Source organism: Rhodamnia argentea, chromosome 3 (assembly GCF_020921035.1).
Source record: "Rhodamnia argentea isolate NSW1041297 chromosome 3, ASM2092103v1, whole genome shotgun sequence".
Lineage (NCBI taxonomy): Eukaryota > Viridiplantae > Streptophyta > Magnoliopsida > Myrtales > Myrtaceae > Rhodamnia > Rhodamnia argentea.
This window is the reverse complement of record NC_063152.1, coordinates 18,630,171-18,650,149: the sequence shown is the minus strand read 5'-3', so window position 1 is coordinate 18,650,149 and position 19,979 is coordinate 18,630,171. Positions and strand designations below refer to the sequence as shown.

General features: G+C 41.8%; 2 protein-coding genes across 2 annotated transcripts; one reads left to right on the top strand and one right to left on the bottom strand.

Annotated features, from left to right (window-relative positions):
* Positions 1-4,162: 4,162 nt before the first annotated feature.
* LOC115728095 (berberine bridge enzyme-like 15) lies at positions 4,163-5,783 on the bottom strand. Its single transcript, XM_030658426.2, has one exon. The coding sequence runs from the start codon at positions 5,777-5,779 to the stop codon at positions 4,163-4,165; it is 1,617 nt and encodes a 538-aa protein (XP_030514286.1). The 5' UTR covers positions 5,780-5,783.
* Positions 5,784-14,811: 9,028 nt separating this feature from the next.
* Positions 14,812-17,509, top strand: LOC125314131. Its single transcript, XM_048275611.1, has 2 exons — positions 14,812-16,371; positions 16,571-17,509. Exons 1-2 carry the CDS (start codon positions 14,812-14,814, stop codon positions 17,507-17,509), a joined length of 2,499 nt encoding a protein of 832 aa, XP_048131568.1.
* The last annotated feature ends 2,470 nt before the right edge of the window (positions 17,510-19,979 follow it).

Sequence of the window (19,979 nt, the reverse complement as noted above, 5' to 3'; positions counted from 1 at the left end):
TCCACCTCTCTCTACTTCTCTAGCCCAACATCCGAACACGCTAATCTCCTCCTTTCGGCCTACCCGACATGGTTCCAATTCCTTTTGCCTCCACCATCCCTCCTTTCGAACCCACTCACTATGTCCTAACTTGACTCTTCTTTTGACCAAATTCCTCCCCCATAAGTTTCACAAATCCTCTCTACATCTCTATCTAGCTCCTCCACTTTCGTATCTTCAATTCCCACTCATCCTATGCAAAATCATGCTAAATCTAGTAATTCCAAACCCAGAAATTTTTTTAATCTCTCTCTCTCTTTTCACGAAGAGACACCAACTTGCTATTGTCGGGCCATTCTTGACCCACGTTGGAAAGCGGCCATGGTAAATGAATTTAATGCCTTGGTCACTAATCACACATGGGATCTTCTACCACTTTGGAACTATCGAATGTTTCAAAGCTCGTCTTGTTGCACAAGGATTTAAGCAACAGGCCAGATTGGATTATGATGAGACTTTTAATTTGGTCACTAAATCCACTACAATTCTGATTGTTCTCTCTATTATTATTTCATCAGAATGGGACATACGTCAACTTGATGTTAAGAATGTCCTTTTACACGGCATCCTTTGTGAGGAAGTTTACATGCGCCAACCTCTTGATTTCTCTAATACTGAGTTCTCGAATCACGTGTGCCGTCTCCGAAAAGCCATCTATGCTGTAAAGCAAGCTCCAAGTACATGGTTTCTTTGCTTCAGCAACTTTTTATTATCATTTGGTTTCATAGGGAGTAAGACTGATCCGTCATTATTTGTCTATGCTTCTTCTCGGGGTCGTCTATATCTCTTGTTGTATGTTGATGATATCATTGTCATAGGTGATACTCCTCATTTATTACTTTTTTGATTGCTCGACTTTCACAAGAATTTGTTATGGAGGATCTTGGACCACCTCACTATTTTCTTAGCATTGAGGCTTACATCTCTCTAATGGTATGCTTTTATCTTAAGTTAAGTGTATTGATAGCCTTTTGTGCAAGTTTGACCTTGTTAAGGTAAACCCTATATCCACTCCCTTGGCATCAAAGACTCTAATGTCTGTTGATGATGGTGAGCTTCTCGCTTCTCCAATGCTGTATTGACAAATGTTTGGTGCATTATAGTATTTGTCCGTGAATAGACCCGATATTAGTTTTGCTATGAATTTAGTTAGCCAATTCATGCATCAACCCGGATTACTCCATTTGCAAGCCGTCAAACGTATATACTGGTATTTAGTTGCCACGTCCACCTGTGGATTGCTCATTGAGCGGCACTCTCCTTCTTCATTGAATGCTTATGCAGATATAGACTAGGCTAGGTGCTCCAATACTTGACATTCCACATCGGGCTTTTGTGAATTTCTAGGCACCAATCTTGTTTATGGAATGCCAAGAAATAACCCATTGTAGCCCGTTCTAGTATAGAAACCGAGTATCGTGCTATCGCTCACTTTGTTGCTAAGACTATTTGATTTTATTATTTACTTCGTGAGCTCGAAGTCCCACTTTCTAATCCTCTCACTATTTTTTTCTAAAGACATCTCTACCACATTTATTGCTCTCAACCCCATATTTCATGCTCGCATCAAATACATCGAGTTGGATTTTCACTTTGTTCGAGAGCAGATTACTTTCGGATATATACATGTTCACTACGTGCCTATTGCGGACACGCGCTATTGACATCCAATCTCTTAGTTATTACACCTACTTCGGATTGAGGGAGAGTATTGACATGTAATTAATATGAATTGTTGGGTATTTCTATAATTACATTTTCTCTTTGATCAAAACATCAAAAATTAGTTCATATTTGACAGCCAGCCTTTTTCGCCACATTCGTCAAGCGTGAGGCTACCTAGTCCGCTTCACGCGCTATTGACATCCAATCTCTTAGTTATTACACCTACTTCGGATTGAGGGAGAGTATTGACATGTAATTAATATGAATTGTTGGGTATTTCTGTAATTACATTTTCTCTTTGATCAAAACATCAAAAATTAGTTCATATTTGACAGCCGGCCTTTTTTGCCACATCCGTCAAGCATTTGGAAGCACCATACACGCGATTATAAGTTCTTTTTAGGGATTAAAATTTGTCTTTTACAGCTTAAGCAGGAAGATATGAGATCGAGCTTATTGGGATACACGTAACATGCATAGGCAAATAAAACATATAAAACATAAACGCAGCAGAAATAAATAAACTCATACATGTATTTCCAGAGGTGTAATTCGTGCGTTTCAATCGAAAATCATGTGCAATGAAGGGGTTTAACGGGTTACCTCTTGAAGCGTGCTTGAAACGAAACATGTTCGGATGTTCTTCGATCCAATCCCCACAAGTGTTGGGCCTCTAGTTCAGACATACCACCAATCACAATATCAAACGGAAAGATGAACTTGCGAAAATCACCACCTTAATAATGCTAGCAATCCCGTGGTGATAACTCTTCACGTTCTTGAATTTTGGTCACTAGAAAAGGAATAGAGAGAACAAAATTTCTGCTCTTTCTTTTACTGCAAGCCTCCAAAACCGAGCGAGAGTTTTTCTTTTGTTCTTTGGTATTCTTAAAGAATCGATACCCACGCCTTTTTCCTTTTTTTTTTCCTTTTATCGCTCGATTACACAGCACACACGATCGAGATCGTGTGCATTGTTCACGACGTCCCCACGATCAACAACCTGTTTGTTGAACGTGGGTGACGTGCACACGGTCGACAACTTTTTGGCGACGATTAGCAGTAACGTGCACTATTAATATTAATATAATATTAATATCATATATCATATATATAGATATATGTCTATTTATATATCAAATATATAAATATCTATATATAAGCCTGTGAGTCTTTTTGGGCACAATAATATGTGACCACTTCATACTTGCATGTGCATCATATGCGCGCACGCTCAGGACCAAAAAATTAAAAAATTAGATTAAACATATTTAATCTAATTTCAGTTCGAATAATTCAATAGTCGTGATTGTAGATGTATTTGCAATATCATATTTCCCGTTCAATGTCATCCTGAATCGGTTATGGTGTGTAACATTCCTAGGTTCATCACCGAGCTAGTAGTAAGACATGTACTAACTCATTAAAACATCCAAGAGAATTGATGGTCCCGATTAATCTCCAGGTCCTACAAGCCATGAGTGACATCTAGCAATATGTCATGGCTACCCAGACAGTGTGAATGCTTTAAAAACATAATGAACCCGTCAACTTTGCCTACAGTGTAATTCAATCTCTCTGTCTTACTATATCCCAATCGAACAAAGACCATGGAATATTTGTCAAGTCACCAATTCGATCATATGCACAAATCTAATTGACATGCCTTTATACGAAACATGAACATTTCATTCTCGATCACAACCCCGGCCGAGGATTTCAATACATTGCCATAACTAGATCGCATAGGACATCATACTTTGCACGTAACAAGGAGACAGATTCCATTTTGCGCACACATGTGACTTCGTCTATGCATGAACTATGACCATTAAGTATAGAGGCGAATCAACGAACCGTCAATATGCGCACTTGTGAACCATAGGCATCCAACATACAAGTCAACACTGTGCCTCGGGTCTAAGAATTATTTACATAAGACCAAAGAATGAACGATTAGACATTGACCACGCCAAAAGCTTCCATGTCGCTAATTGTTCAATGCGGTCACGTTCAGTGAACTTGTCGGGTACAAGCACCCGTGTTCTAACTCAAGCATCGTAATATCCAATGACTTGTGACTCGTCATTCCCTTAAGTATCCAATGCTCAATGGTGAAGTTAAGAACACACTGGTCTCAACAGGATCATTGATATCCATTTAATGATCTATCAACCGGGAACAGTTTAAAGATTCAGTCCAACCGTAAACCTGTCACACATATTCTCAACGTCTCAAGAATAGATCCGGCCACAACTAATCTTATGGAATTTATTCATATAAGTAAATAATTGGACAAATGAATAAATACGTCTTTGCCATTAATTAAATAAAAAATTGAAAATACAACTGAAATCCCTAACATGTAACTATTATATAGTCGCTTTAGGACATATCTCTAACGGAACTCTGAAGAGGTCCAATCATATCTGGCACTTACCAATCAAATCAATGCTCTCTAATTCCCTTTCTTCACAGGAAGCGAAGGAATACTCTGCTCGTGCCTAAAGAAGTTATCAGGGTCAACCTTGGACTTGACCTGAACCAACCTGTAGAAATTGCTCTTGTAATACTTTAAACCCCAAGAACTTGCCTCCATCAAGCTGTTGAAACCTTTCTTGTTCATGCCCAAATCAAGGTCCCTGTAATTCACATAGGCCTCTCTAGGATTCTTGGACACGTAAGTACCCATGGAGTCATACAGCTTCCTGATCCAGCTCATGTGCCTGGCCATGTTCTCGGCCCCATCCTGCCAAGACACTGAATACTCGATCTTAAACAGCGTGCCGCGCCGGTGCGGGAATGGTGTTGCTGACTCAGGGACCCGCGCCATCTCGCCGCCATATGGGATCCATATCATGGCTGGGATCTCCTCCTCAAGGTACATTTTCCAAAGGCTCAAGAGGCCCTTCTGGGGGATTGGGGCCTTGACGAAGTCGGTCTTGGACTTGAAGTAGCTCTGAAACTGAGGCTTCCCCTGGAGGAGGACCTCGGGAGCCGTCGTGTTTGGGTACTGCGCCATGTACAGGACCGACCTGAGCCAGCTCATCTTGATGCAGTCGGCCGCTGTTAGGCCCAGCTGAGGGAAGTGCTTTCCCATGATCCGAAGGAGGGTGTCTGGTTCTCCTAGGAAGAGTGCATTATAAGATGTCATCACGGTCCGGTTCTCCGTCAGGTTGGCGCTCGAGGCCAGGATGATGACTCTGAGGAAGAGCCTGTCGTCGAGCTTTGGTGCTATCTTTTGCCATTTGTACAGGAGCTTCGTCGCGCCTTGTTCGAGGGTCTTGGTGATTGTGAACGCGGTCACAGTCTCAGGCACATTGACCAATTTCAGCTTCCAAGCCAGGATTATGCCGAAATTGCCTCCGCCGCCACCCCTGAGAGCCCAGAACAGATCCTCCCCCATCGCCTTCCGGTCAAGAATCTTCCCCTTGGCGTCCACCATTCGGACATCGAGCACGTTGTCAGCCCCCAGCCCAAACTTCCTCAGCATTGAACCGTAGGCCCCACCGGTGATGTGGCCCCCGATGCCCAGGCTTGTGCACACGCCCATCGGAAACCCGTGGACCTTGCTCTTCTCAGCAATCCTGTAATAGACCTCCCCAATCGTGGCCCCTGCCTGGGCCCACGCAGTGCCCTGAGGGATGTCCACCTCGATGGCACGGAGTCTGGCCAGGTCAAGCACGACGAAAGGGTACTCGATCTGGGACACGTAGGAGACCGCCTCGAAGTCATGGCCCCCGCTCCTGACACGGATGGCGAGCCCAAACCGCCTCGAGCACAGGACGGCAGCCTGGACATGGGCCTCGGACAGCGGGGTGAAGATGATCACGGGCTTTGGCACCGTCGGGAGCAAGTACCGGAGGTTGTTCGCCGTCGAATTGAGGACAGACATGAAGGAAGAGACATTATTCGGGGTGTAGTACGAGGAAAGAGGAACAGAGTTCATGGAATTGGCCGAAAGGCAACGAAAGAAGGTCTGTTCAATCGTGTAAGTCGCAGATGTCCATGAAGATGATGAGACTAAGAAAAAGAAGAGAATCTGCGAAAGTAGCAGAGAGCTATGAAGCGCCATTTTTTGGGTCGATTTTCTCTGCTCTCTTCAATTGTTACTATTGAACAACCTTTTGGTGGGTCGTGTAATATATAGTGGATTTTCATGGACTAGACAACGGCGGATGATCTCATTGCGAACATCAGTTTGGGTCTTCAAGGTGTTCCATCAATTTAGTGTCGGGTCTCCAAAATTTTTTGGGTACCATATTCTTCACCTGTTTCTCATACTCTAGAATTCAATGAGAGCGACAATTTGGAGCAACTGAAAGAACTGCATCAATTTTCCTTCAGTCATAGTCAAACAAAGTAATATTAACTTCACTTTTATGTTCTTCCGCAATAACTACGCTCCCAAAATTGCCGTCGCCACAAGCACCACTCTCGGCGGCACTGCTAGCACCTTCACCGCCATCCGTCCGCCATTCTATCACACTGGCTTCAAACATATCGATACAATTACACTACAAAAAAACATGGATTTAGCCACGAAAAATTTGCCACGAAAAAAATTCGTCGCTAATTTCCGATGAAAATAGTGACAAAATAAATATTCGTCGCTATTTGCGACGAAATAAGCGACGAAAAGATTCGTCGCCCATTAGCGACGAAAATAGCCACGAAAAATTTTTCGTGGCTAATTAGCGACGAAAATGGCTACGAAAAATTTTTCGTGGCTAATTAGCGACGAAAATGGCCATGAAATAATTATTCGTCGCTATCTCCTTTGCGACGAAAATGGGTTTCGTCGCCAATTAGCGACGAACGTCCTTTTTGGTCACAAATTCTTTTATTAAAAGTTAGCGACGAAAATCGACGTTTGTCGCTAATTAGCGACGAAAATAAACGTTCGTCGCGAATTAGCGACGAACTTTTTTTTTCGTCGCAAAATTAGCACTATGAATAAAAATAACAAAGAAAATATTAAAATTAACAACGATTCATTATTTTCGTCGCTAATTTAGCGACGAAATGTATTATTCGTCGCTAATATGAAGGAAATAAAAAAAAATGTTCAATTTATTTAATTTGCGATGAAAAAACAGTGTTCGTCGCTAAATTTGCGACGAAATGTTATTTCGTCGCAAATTTATTTAATTTATTCTGGAAATTAGTGACGAAATTATTTTTTCGTCGCTAATTTTTTTTCTTTTTTATTTAATTTATATCAGCAATTTGCGACGAAATGAGAATTTGTCGCAAATTTTGCGACGAATTTCATCTTTCGTCGCAAATTTTTTTTTTTTTAAATTAGCGACGAAATTATGTGTTTTGTCGCTAATTAGCGACGAAGGACTTTATTTCGTCGCTAAATTTTTGAGGGAGCTTTTGAAATTTTAAGATTCCCACTCTCTCCTCCCGCCTAATCCCATTCTATAAATTCTTCCGCCCCTTTCTATCATTCCACTCTCCACAGCATTCAATTTCCCCCACCTAACCCCACTCACCTTCTCTCTCTTCGTCCTTCTCTCTCTTCCCCCACTCACCTTCTCTCTCTTCGTCCTCTTGGTGCGAACAGGCCCCCCTTCCCCCTTGTTCATCATCTTCTCCTTCGTCTTCTTCTTCTTCTTCTTCTTCTTCATTCGGCAGCCTCCCCCTCACCTTCTCTCTCTTCGTCCTTCTCTCTCTCCCCCCACTCACCTTCTCTCTTCCTCCTCTTGGTGCGAACAAACCTTCCTTCCCCCCTGTTCATCATCTTCTTCTTTGTCTTCTTCTTCTTCTTCTTCTGTCGGCAGCCTCCCCAACCAACGCCAGCCTCCAGCTGACCACCACCCGCCTTCGTCGTCACCCCGCCGTTGCGGCCATCGCCGCTCGCCCACCAGCCCCGCGTAGCCGTCGTCGACCTCCACCCCACCGCCTCTCTGTTCCCCACAACTCAGGCCACGACGCCCACAGCCTGCAGCCATCCCTCCAGCCGTCCGCCCCGAGCCCGAGCCCCCGACCTCCATCTCCATCTCTCGGTCTCTCTCCCTCTCCTTGTCCCGGCACCCCGACTACCCTCCTGCTCTACTCCTTGCTCCAGCTGAGACCCACCCCCTCCGCCACCGTCCAGCTCGCCAGCCCCGTCGCCATCCACCTCAGCCCGGGGACTCCCTCGATCCGCTGCCATCCAAGACTCCCTCACCCCCTATGCCATTGAATAAAAAGGAACACTAAAAAAAGAAACGTGCTTTTTGCGACAAACATCTGCGACGAATAAAAATTCGTAGCAAATTTTGCCACGAAAAATTCGGTAAAATTCGTCGCTAATTGGGTTTTGCGATGAATTTTGCCACGAAAAAAAATTCGTGGCTAATCTAGCATCGCAAAATTTAGCAACGAAAAATTATTTTTTCGTCGCTAAATTCGTTGCTAAATTTAGTGACGACATTTTTTTTTGTGGCTAATTAGCGACGAATAAGTTTCATCGCTAATTTGCCACGGAGAGTAATTAGTCGCAAAATTTGTGGCTAATTTGCGACGAAACTTATTCGTCGCTAATTAGCCACGGATAAATAGTCGTCGCAAAATTCGTCGCTAATTAGCAACGAACTTTATTTTTTCGTCGCTAAATTTTGCGACGCCGAATTGGCGACGAATATTTTTTCGTCGCTAATTTTCGTCGCAAATCGATTTAGCGACGAATTTTGGTCAATTTTTCGTGGCAAAATCCGTGGCTAAATCCTTGTTTTTTTGTAGTGTTAATGTTGCCATGTTTAGTTTCCAGTAGTTAATAAGATTCTCAAACTATTCCTTCTGTCAGCAAAACTGAATGGAAAAGCATCTCACATCTCACAACGGTCCGACTGGGGCTTAGAACTTAGAAGTATACCAAGATCAACATTTTCTTCCCCTAATGAATCTAGTGATGGAGATTTCTCTTCCCAAGATAGTATCACACCTATGTTGAATTTCGGCATACAAAAATAACAAAAGAGAAAGTAAAAGGTGAGAAAGAGAAACCGTGACACAATTTATCCTGCTTCATCCTTAAAATAGAGCTACATCCAGCAAATGATTCTATTATAATTAGCACATTTCACCTCTCATTACCTTACTCAATTAAAAGCGAAAAAGATTATAGATATCACTAGTTATTCATATACCCAATCCAAAACTATCAATAAAATATGGGCCAAACTATCAAAATCTTATGATGTCTTGAAACCCCGTGCTTTCTTATCGATGGAGAGTATGAACCACTTCCTCTCACAAAAAAAAAAAAAAAACTATGGATTTTATTTTAACGTCTGCAAATGTCATCACAAATTACACCAAATCCAACACCCTCTCACTGAAAAATAAAAAGAGGACTCGGTCCCCATGGATCAAAGTAAATCACAACCGTTAATCACACGGATGTCACGCAGCTTTTACAAAGTTCAATGCCGGTCGTACATATCCCTACGGGAAATGTCCCCATGCACGTGCATTTGCACATACGTCAGCGATGACGACATCCCGCCCACCCCCAAGCCTTGTTCTTCAAGCGAATTTGTGCTTTTCCTTTCCGACAATTTTCTCGAGAATTCTTTTTCCCATAAAAAAAAGGAGGCACCCACGTTGTCGCCCAAAGAATTATTAATCTGTAAATAAAATAAATGCAGCTTCTGGATGTGATTTAGCCGTCGTTGACCAGTAAGAGGGGTTCGTCCTTTTTTTTTTTTACTTCTTAGAATCAAGATTTTTCCCCGAGCGCAAGGACCACTCGCTGGCAAATCGTTGATCACGAACAATCGGTTCGTCTATTTGACAAGTTCTCGTTTTGAACAGCGTTGACCGATGATTCATAAAATGTCTCGAGTTAATTAGTCAAAAAAGAAAAAATAAGTGGCGTCTATTATTGACAAAATAATTCAACTCATTCAATGGACATATAATTGATCATTAAATAAATAGTTATACATATGATACTAATATAGTTTTAAATGATTTTAAGCTTTTGAGTGAATGGTTATTCTAACATGATAGCAGAGTATAAATAAGAGGTTCGAATACGGTTACTTCTTCTCAATTTTATTTCTCATGTTATTATAGATAGTAGTAGCTGTTCATGTAACTTAAAAGTTAATTTAAATATGTGACAATACTTCCTATTTGAAAAGGAAATTAAGGTTGGGATAAGATTGGCGTGGGATTTTCAAAGAAATGGACATCGAAATCAGCATTCTCATTTCATTTTTTGGCTGCGACAATGGAATCGAATAGGAAGAAGTCACTTTCCAGTGTTAGGTACACCATCGATTTAGGCCAGCAAAATGGCGATCGAATTTGATGTGTAAAACTAACAAGATTGTACATGGTAAAGCAGGGTCAACGCAAGAGTATTGAAATAATAAAAAAACAGAAAAGGGCATAATTAGTACAACTGTTATAGTTTGTCATTTTAGCGCGACTTTTATTTCTTGGCAGTGTCTTTTATGTTTGCTTTCTTTCCCCTTTTGCTATTGAAAACGTTTGGAAGTTGGCCTTTGTTAAATAGAATAGATAATATCCCTATAAGTTTTGGTAACTTGGAAAGCGTTCGTAATGTTGAAAGTTAACAATTATTGTTTGTATGATAGCTCAAAGGCTAAAGCAGTAATAACTCCTTTCGACTTTTAAGTTTTTTAAAAATGGAGCCCAACCATTTCGCTCGTATTATTCAAGCAAAATGTCGCTGGACAATAAGGATTGGAACTTCAAAATTTAGGTGGTTAGACTCGTATCTTAAGTTTATACCTTTAAATAGTTGACACGCCAGCAACCAAATCGACGACCCTCTGATATGGGGTTTTCGTTAGTAGAGATTACGAAACAAGAAGAGATTGCCAATTCCCTTCATAAAAAATATTATAGTTGCATGGGTATAGAGGTTTGTTGTAGAAATCATGGGACCATAACCAATTGGACTGACCGCAAACGGGCGAGTAGGAACCGACTGGACCGAGTACTCGGCTCAGACTAGGCTTTTAGTTTGGACTACTTTTTTGAACCCACCCATCTGCACTTCGGGCTCGGTTGATCTACCGAGCACGTGAGCAAGTATACAGTCAATCTAGGGACAGTTACAAAGGAAGTCTTAAAATATGTATTATTCAAGTACTCAAGTCCTAGAACTTTAAAACTTTCATTTAATACATTTAAGTACTAAAACTTGTTGCCTTTCCTCACCATGCTAGTACTTCCATTAGCTCCTTCAGCTTTTAGCGAATGAAAAGGTCCGAGATGGCTTCTTTTATTAAGGCTGCATATGGTAACGCTCCAGAAAAAGAGTTTTTTTTTCTCAAAGTGTTAAGGGAACACTTTGGAAACATAACGCGTAAGGTAAAAAAATGTTCTTAAAGTGTTTCGGAAATACTTTTGAGAAACATAAATACTTTTGAAGCAAAAACAAGAAACAAAAAACTTGCTTCTATGTTCCTGGCAAACTTTTTAGAAACATATTTGAAATACTTTTTAGAAACAATTGGAAACAATTTTGTTTTTGAACACACTCTCTTCTTTTTGGTTCTTGCATAATGTTGACACCAGATTTTTGATCATTTTATTTCAGAAAATTAATTAAAAATATCAAAATAATTCATAAAATTATAAAATCGACCTTGAACAAAAAATGTTTTCGTAATTTTTGACATTTTTCGGATTTATTTTAATTATAAAATAGCTAAAAATCACTAAAAATAGTATTCGTGGTCAGAAAAATGAGCAAAAATTGCCCATATTTTTATTTTAATTCTCTTTTCATTTTGATCTCTAAAATTTTTAAAAATTCAATTTTGAACTACATGCCTTTTCATTGAACATAATCCTAAATTGACTAAAAAATTTCATTTTAAATCATTTTAGCCAAAATTTTTTAATTTTAAAGTCATGACATGAGACTTTGATACCGTGCATCTCATTTCAATCATCATATTTGAAAAAATTACACAATTGAACTAAAAGGACCTAAATGCACAAATATTTTTCATTTTAGTCTCCCATTTTACTCAAAGTGCTATTAATATTTTTCTAGAGGTCCCCTTTTAAAAATAATCATATTTTTAACTACTTGGGAACATTTACATTTGACTCATAATTGTAATTTTTCCTATCTATAGAAAATATATTTGATGTTCTCGTTGTCCAATTCTAATCGTCTTCTATTTCAGTTTTTTTTATAGTTGATCTCATTCATATTGCAATTTGATAAAACGTGCATAAATTGAACAAATGAGATTTAATTTGATTTAGTAAGTTAAAAAGATAAAGATATCCTAATTTTAATATATATATATAGTCCCCTTAATTAAATGAAAAATTAGGAATAATTTTTTTGCAATGGCCAAACGTGTTTCTTTTCTTTTTCTTTTTTTGTTCTAGGAACAGAAACTTTATGCAGTTACCAAATGCATTTATGTTTTTTTTATTCTAGGAAAATAATTTTCTTGTAGTTACCAAACGCATTTCTGTTCCCAAAAATCGTTGCCGGGAATAGAAACTGAAAAAAGTATTTCTGTTTCAAAAATTGTTCCGAGAATAGAAACGTTATCATATGCAGCCTAACTTTTTGGACCATGTAAGAGTAAATTAGCCAAAGGAGCTCATTAAAGCCCAATACGGGGTCATTTTACGTAACGAATAAATCGAAAAAAATAAAAATAAACTAGAGAATGAATAAATAAATAAATTGAAAATTCAGAAAAGGGGTAGGGGGAGGCGGGATTGGGGGCAAGGGCAAAGATATGTGGTGGCAGCTCGATGAGGGTCGGGAACCCTTGCCGAGGTCGCTGCGAGAGCATGCGAGGGCCGTGGTGATGAGCCATGTCCGCCCCGACTATCGGGAGTTGGGCCCTTGCCTTCTTTCCTAAATCAGTTTTCACCTTTGACGGACGTAGCTCTTGTGGAAAAGGTCAAAAACAAGCACGTTCGCTAAATTTTTCGGAAGGTCAACGTAGTACCCAACATGTTCACCCGAAGCAGTTCCAAAAGCCAAACTATTTCCTCGTGCTTTAGAATTTTCACTCGTTCAAGATGACCACAATTTTTCCTCCTTTATTTTATTTTCTCCCTCCTGTTTTTTGACTTTACGTCAATTTCCGAGCCATATTTTAATTATATATACAAAGGGAAATGAAAAAAAATAAAGAAAGAAAGAAAGAAAAGAGGTCGAAGTGCGATTCATGAAGGAGAAGATTCCACAGGACATGTCTGCATGTTTGAGTGAGAATATTCTTTTTTTCTTTTTCTTTTTTTATACCTACACTTTTGTCCTCCACGTGGTCATCTGGGCTCTCTCTGTGGCTTACGCGAAGATTGGACAACCTACGTCTCCCTGCTGCGTGCTTTTCTCTTTTCCGTTGAATGAAAATTGTAGTTGACCTTTCTGTTGTTTCGTATTGATGCTGTGAGCCACAACTTAAGTAATTTGAATTTTTGATAATTCATACATTCGAATGGCAACATATGAAAGCCGATTGATAGTAACTTTCTTAAAGTTACCATAACACTTGAGCCGATGCGGCTGTGAGACGTTACAAATACCTTATAAAATACTATAAAATTTATGTTATGTTTTTTTCTAGTCGGAACGAAAATTTTAATTTTATATGAAATAGGTACATAATTTCAAGACAATATGCAAATCCGACAAAGCAAGATTCTTGCCAATAAGATCGCAAGTTCAGATCCAATCCGGAAAATGCATTAGTACAATTTCGAGGTGTGGATACAAGATAAGGAAAACAACTATCTAGACACAAGAAAATCATTTTCCTCCGTGTAAGTATGCATAATCCAACTTTTCGAAAACAACTACCTAGACGTAGGAGGCAAGGGAAATTTTTTCGTAAATAAAAGTTTGTACCGTCTACCAAATTATAGCTACTGAACATCGATAGTGTTCTAATAAAAAAAAAAAGAAAAAAACCATCGATAGTGCATGTGCTGGTTAGATCACGTCCTTAATCAAATGTTATAAATGCGAAAATTACCGAAAAAAATCATAAACTTATTGCATTATGGCAATTCAGTTTCAAGCCTTTCATATTTGTCCCAACCGAGTTCATTTGGTTGGGCGACACCGTATGTGACGTCATTGGCGTTAATGTAGATAATTTTTACTGAAGTTTTAAAATTTTTTTTAATTTTCAAAATTTTTAATAATTTTTTTTAAAATTTTTTCTGTCTTTTCTTTTTTAAGGGCCCCACTGGTCGTGGCACTCATAATTGGAGGGTTATGGCCTCGTGGCCTTCACTTGGATCTATTAGGCGAGTGGAAAACTCAATTGGTATATCATGACATGAAGGGCACTATTTTATGGATTTATACCCTTTTTCTCCTATGAAATCAAGGGAATGGGGGAGGTACTGAATCCAATTCCCCGTCAGTTTACTACTATCATGGGAGTATGAGGAGTGAGGAACCTTCGTGACCTTGTCGTTTGATTATTCAATGAATGTATGAGTGCGTATACATTCCCAATCTTCCACCTATCTTGGGTTAGCTCTCCTAGTCCTAGGGTCACATACTTTTTGATGAGTAATATGATTGCTTATCTATTTTCGCTTCGAGTATATAAGGATTGATTATCTGAATTTTTCACTAAACTAATCTTTCTGGACCACACAAACTATCTATTCATGTATATTACAGTTCCATTCATAATCCCTAACGTGAAATAAAGTGAGGATTTTGTCGCATTCTAAGTGTTTGAGCAATCAATTAACTCACCCAACGTTACATCTATACTCCAGCACTCATATTATGGATCTTCAAAGGACTATTTCCTCCTATGTATAGGGTTCTTCAGAGTCACCGTATAAATGTAAAAGACTTTAAATTAAAGGGTTTTCATAAAAACCAAATAATAGGCTAAAAATCTTCCAAGGCGCAGGTACTGTTCATGTGAGCTCTCCTCTCTCTCTCGCCTCTGCCCCGTCTGTCCCTGTTCACCCGTGCTGGTGCCTGGCTGATTTCGGCGACTCAACCGTCGGATCATCACGAAACTCGGTGTCTTGAGTCGCCTGAGCTTCCCCTCCATCTTCACCGTTGGGATCCGGGAGAAGAGAACCCCATCAGCTTCAATGGCAGATCCGAGGTAGGTCTTTCTAATGGCTGATCTCCCGGTAAAATCTGTGAGCAGGGGAACCATTCCCCCGCAGCAAACGCTTGCTTTGGCACGACCTCAAACATCAGGAAGTTATGAGGCAATCCCACCTGCTTTTGGGGCCCGACGAGACTTGGATGTTCACGGATTGAGCTCGGGGGTGCTCGAAGTTTCTGTTAAAGAGAAATTATCCGGTGCAGCGAAAGGGAAGGCGCTTGACACCAACAATGTTGAGGCTACCACGACTAATGCCACAATCCCTAAGGCCCCTCGTCCTCGACGAGGGAGGAGCCAGAGTAGAGGTGGCTCAAAACCACCAAAACCTCAAAGTCAAGCTGCGGCTGATGGCCCACGCGTGATGCAGCGATCATGGGTTGCAATTGCGAAAGCGGCAACTAAAGTGTATGCTCTAACCTATATACCCCCTTCACATGTCGAAAATAGAATTGTGGCCACCTTGACGGATGAAACTTTGGAGGCTACGGACCCGAAATGGAGTGAGTGCTTGGTGGGGTACTTGGTTGGGAAACGCCTACCATTTAAGCTTGTTGAATCGGTTACTAAGGAGTATTGGGGGTCTCATCTCTTGGAAGTCATGGCTAATGAGGATGGTTTCTTCTTTTTTCACGTGCCGGATCTTGTATTCCGGCGTAAAATACTAGATAGTGGCCCGACAATGGTTGCACGTGTCCCACTATTTCTCCAACAATGGCACCCCCTCTTAGAACTCAAGCGGGATGATCATGAGTCTGTGCCGGTCCGGATCCGACTGAAAAATATTCCATTCGCGCTGTGGTCCGCCCCCGGAATTAGTTCCCTGGCTAGTGTGATTGGCAAGCCATTATATGTTGATCAAAGGACAGAAAGCATGAAGATGATCTCTTATGCTCGGGTCAGTGTAGAGATTAAGGCCAATCAACAGCTTAAAGATTTTGTGGAGGTGTTGTTGAATGGTGAATCCCGTATCATAAAGGTTGACTATGAATGGAGGCCTAAAGCATGTGTAACTTGTGGGACATTTGGGCACCAGTGCCCTCCTGCTGTTGTCCTTCCCGATCCCGTGGAGATTCATCAAGCGGATATAGAGGCCCCCGCAAAATGTGATGTCGCCCCTCCCGCCCAACGAGCTGATCCAAGAACCTCTATGCCACTTGCACAATGGAGGAAAATGGTGAAAAAGAAGGGACGTTTGGTATCCCAAGGAGAGGCCGTATATACCTCCGAAGTTGGCCGGTCTTCGGATGCTAGGCCACGGGGAGATGCTGCAACCTCGGATTTAAGGCCCCCGGTTGATCCCGCACCATTGCTGAATGTACCCCTTGAGCAGCCCCAGGCAGCACGTCTAGTCCCACTGGGTTCATCCGATTCAGAGGATGAAGTGGAAGAGGAGGCGAGCCTTATTGGGAGTATGGATGAAGTGGAAGTCCCGCGACTCCCCACAAGTATGCAAAAGATTGGCAACACCCCCTTTGGGACAGAGTTGCCTTCGGTCAAGCAAGAAAAAACTCAGCTGCCCCCTATAGTGGATACTTCTCCGCAGTTCGGTTCTGATAGCAGCCCCACGGTAACTAAGGTGGCCAAACCGACTTCCAAAAAAAAGAAGCGGGGCGGCAAGAAAAAATGGTAACTATTTCCCCTTCTTTGTACATATGTATATAGGAGTTTGGAATATTAGGGGACTAGTTAACCCTTTGAAACAAGCGGAGATCCGCAATTTGATTTATGCTAACAATCTTTGTTGCCTTGGCATTATTGAGACTAAGGTTTCATTGCCCTTGTTTCCTACCTTGAGTACAAGTCCGGTGCCTAATTGGAAATGGGTTGCAAATTATGAGTACTCCCCTAGAGGGAGAATTTGGGTAGGTTGGAATCCTTGTCATGCAGATTTTGTTGTCTCGGCTTCATCAGCTCAGGTTATCCATGGACACTTACGTCTGCTGGATATCAACAAGGCATGTTTTCTCTCGGTTATTTATGCTGAACATACCTTCGTTTCTAGGCGGCCACTTTGGGCTGATCTCGTCCACACTAGCTCCTTGGTTGTATCCTCCCCATGGCTTGTAGCAGGTGACTTCAATGCCATTAAAGACCCTTCAGATAGAATCGGTAGCTCGAATGTCCGGCTCCCCTCCTTTAATGAACTCGGTGAGTGTATTACACAGGCTGGTTTGGAGGACCTTCATTATGTTGGCCACAGATTTACATGGTCAAATTCCTCGACTCATCCTCGTAAGCAGAGGAAGATTGATAGGGCTCTTATCAATGCCCGGTGGTGCAATGATTTCTCTTATTCGGAGGCTTCCTTCTTGGCCCCCGGGGTCTCGGACCACTCTCCTATTGTTATTAAGATTACGGCTCCCGGGAACTATAGAAGACCATTCAAATTTTTCAACTTTTGGATGTCCCCTCCCTCCTTCATGGATCCGCTTACTCAAGTGTGGAATACTCGGGTTCAAGGGATTCCCATGTTTATCCTTACTCGGAAACTCAAGCTGCTCAAAGTCGGGCTCAAGCAGCTTAACAGGGATGCTTTCTCCGATATCTCAGCACGCACGGCCAATGCTAGAGCTGTTCTTACAAGTACTCGGGATGCCCAAGTACGGGATCCTTTCAACCATGTATTGGCTGCCCTAGAGAGAGATCAGCTTCGTGCATTCTCTGACCTTCGTCTTCGGGAGGAAGGCTTCTATAAACAGAAATAGCGTATTCAATGGCTCAAGGAATGGGATCTCAATACAAAGTATTTTCACCATTCGGTCAATCAAAGACACCTCCGAAACAGAATTCTGTCGCTTGTAGATGACTCGGGCCAACTTGTCACGGATCTGAACGTGATGCAACAACTTTTGCAACAACTTTTTGTCTCTCATTTTGAAAGACTCTTTAAGCCGATCGTATCCCACACCCGGCCTTCCCCCCATGACTTGCGAGCTGTTATTGGATGCACTCTTGAGGAAGAACAGGTATGACTCCTATCCCGACTTGTTTCTGAAGCTAAAATTCGGCTTACTATGTTTTCGTTACCTTCGGGCAAAGCCCCGGGTCCATATGGCTTCAATGCAGAATTTTTTAAAAAATCGTGGGACATAGTTGGCCCTTCGGTAGTGTTGGCTATAAAAGATTTCTTTGAGGAAGGAAGGCTCCTTAAGGAGATAAATGCTACCATTTTGTGCCTTGTCCCCAAAGTCCCCAATGCTTCTTCCGTGAGGGACTTCAGACCAATTGCATGTTGCAACACCGTATACAAATGCATTACAAAAATCTTGGGTGACAGAATGGCTAATGTCTTGCACTCCCTCATAAGTTTGCCCCAAAGTGCCTTTGTAAAGGGACGACGTATTAGCGACAATATCCTCCTCGCTCAGGAATTATTCTGTGGTTTTCATCATGAGCCATACTTTGCCCAAGTGTGCTATTAAAGTGGACTTCCAAAAAGCATATGACACGGTTGATTGGGATTTCTTAGAATCGGCCCTTCAAGCTTTCGGCTTCCCCCCAATCTTCACAAATTTGATTATGACTTGTGTTCGTACTCCGAAGTTCTTGGTTTCAATTAATGGGGAGTTACACGGCTTCTTTCCTAGCGGACGAGGGATTCGGCAAGGGGATCCCATGTCTCCCAACCTATTTACCTTGGTTATGGAAATATTCACAGGAATATTGAATCGCCGGACCATGCAGCCACGGTTCAAATTTTTTTGGAGATGCAAAGCTTCAAGGCTCTCTCACCTATTTTTTGCTGATGATGTGCTCCTTTTTGCGGAGACAAATATGCGGTCTATATGCTTACTTAAGGAAGGCTTGGATAAATTTTCGGATTGGGCGGGGTTACAACCTAATATGAATAAGAGCGAAATCTATTGCTCTAGGGGGATTGAGGTACTCCATACCCGGGTTGGCCAAGTTCTCGGTTTCCCGGAGGGCACACTGCCCTTCCGGTACCTTGGAGTACCCGTAATCCCTTCAAGATTGGGGAAGGAACACCGCAACTCCTTGGTCAATATGATAACAACTAGAGCGAAGTCGTGGACCTAGCGATTTCTATCCTTCGCCGGTCGGTTGCAGCTTATCAGGTCCGTCCTCCATGCCATTCATGTATATTGGGCGAGTGTATTCCTACTCCCCAAGTCGGTGATATCCCGCATTGAACAGATACTTAGACAATTTCTTTGAAAAGGCCCGGGATTGGGTCCAGGCGGAGCGAAAGTCTCTTGGGATGACGTATGCCTATCTAAGGAGGAGGGAGGACTGGGTATTCGCAGTCTGCATGATTGTAATAGGGCAGCTATGCTCAAACACATTTGGATTCTATTCACCGACAAGGAATCCCTGTGGTGCCGTTGGATCCACTCAACGTTCTTGAAAAATAAAAACTTTTGGATAGCAACTAAGCCAACGTTCTGCAGCAGATGGTTAGAAGAGCTGAAGTAGTTCGCCACTTTAGCATTCCGTGGAATGCCTGATCCGCATATGTCTATATCGGACATGAATCTATTAAGAGGTCCTCGAGGATGCCAGGGATCAAACTAGAAGGATACATCTCGGTCATTGCCAATCCGCCATCCGAACAAGATATTGGCCCTCCGCTCGGATTTCCAAGACTTGTTCGGATGGCGGATTGGCAATGACCGAGATGTATCCTTCTAGTTTGATCCCCGGCATCCTCGAGGACCTCTTAATAGATTCATGTCTGATATAGACATATGCAGATCAGGCATTCCACGGAATGCTAAAGTGGCGTACTACTTCAGCTCTTCTAACCATCTGCTGCAGATAACACGACTTTTGGACTCCCGGCACGAACAGCTCCCGATTATTCACCACAGCCGTGTTGATCAATTTATGTGGCTTGGCCATACCTCGGGTGACTTTTTTATTGCCTCTGCCTGGAATTCCATTCGACCAAAGGCGCAGATTATGCCACCGCACTCACTCATTTGGAACAAGACACTTGCTCCTCGCCATTCGTTCCATCTTTGGCTGATCACCATCAATCGTTTGCCCACCCAGGTGATCTTATTGAACTACAAACGCATAACAAATGCTACTTGTGCCTATTGCCAATGTAGACCGGACGGTGTGGATCATCTATACTTTGCTTGCCGACATACGGGTACTTTGGCTTCTTTTTGGGCAGCCAAATGTAACTTAGCCTAGTTAAACAGAAGTTGG

Bases quoted from the DNA above. Each gene is read 5' to 3' on its own strand.
- LOC115728095 (XM_030658426.2), bottom strand. From the start codon at position 5,779: ATGGCGCTTCATAGCTCTCTGCTACTTTCGCAGATTCTCTTCTTTTTC.
- LOC125314131 (XM_048275611.1), top strand. From the start codon at position 14,812: ATGGCTGATCTCCCGGTAAAATCTGTGAGCAGGGGAACCATTCCCCCG. The intron at 16,372-16,570 runs GTAACTAAGGTG...ATTGAGACTAAG, and splicing joins GTTCTGATAGCAGCCCCACG to GTTTCATTGCCCTTGTTTCC.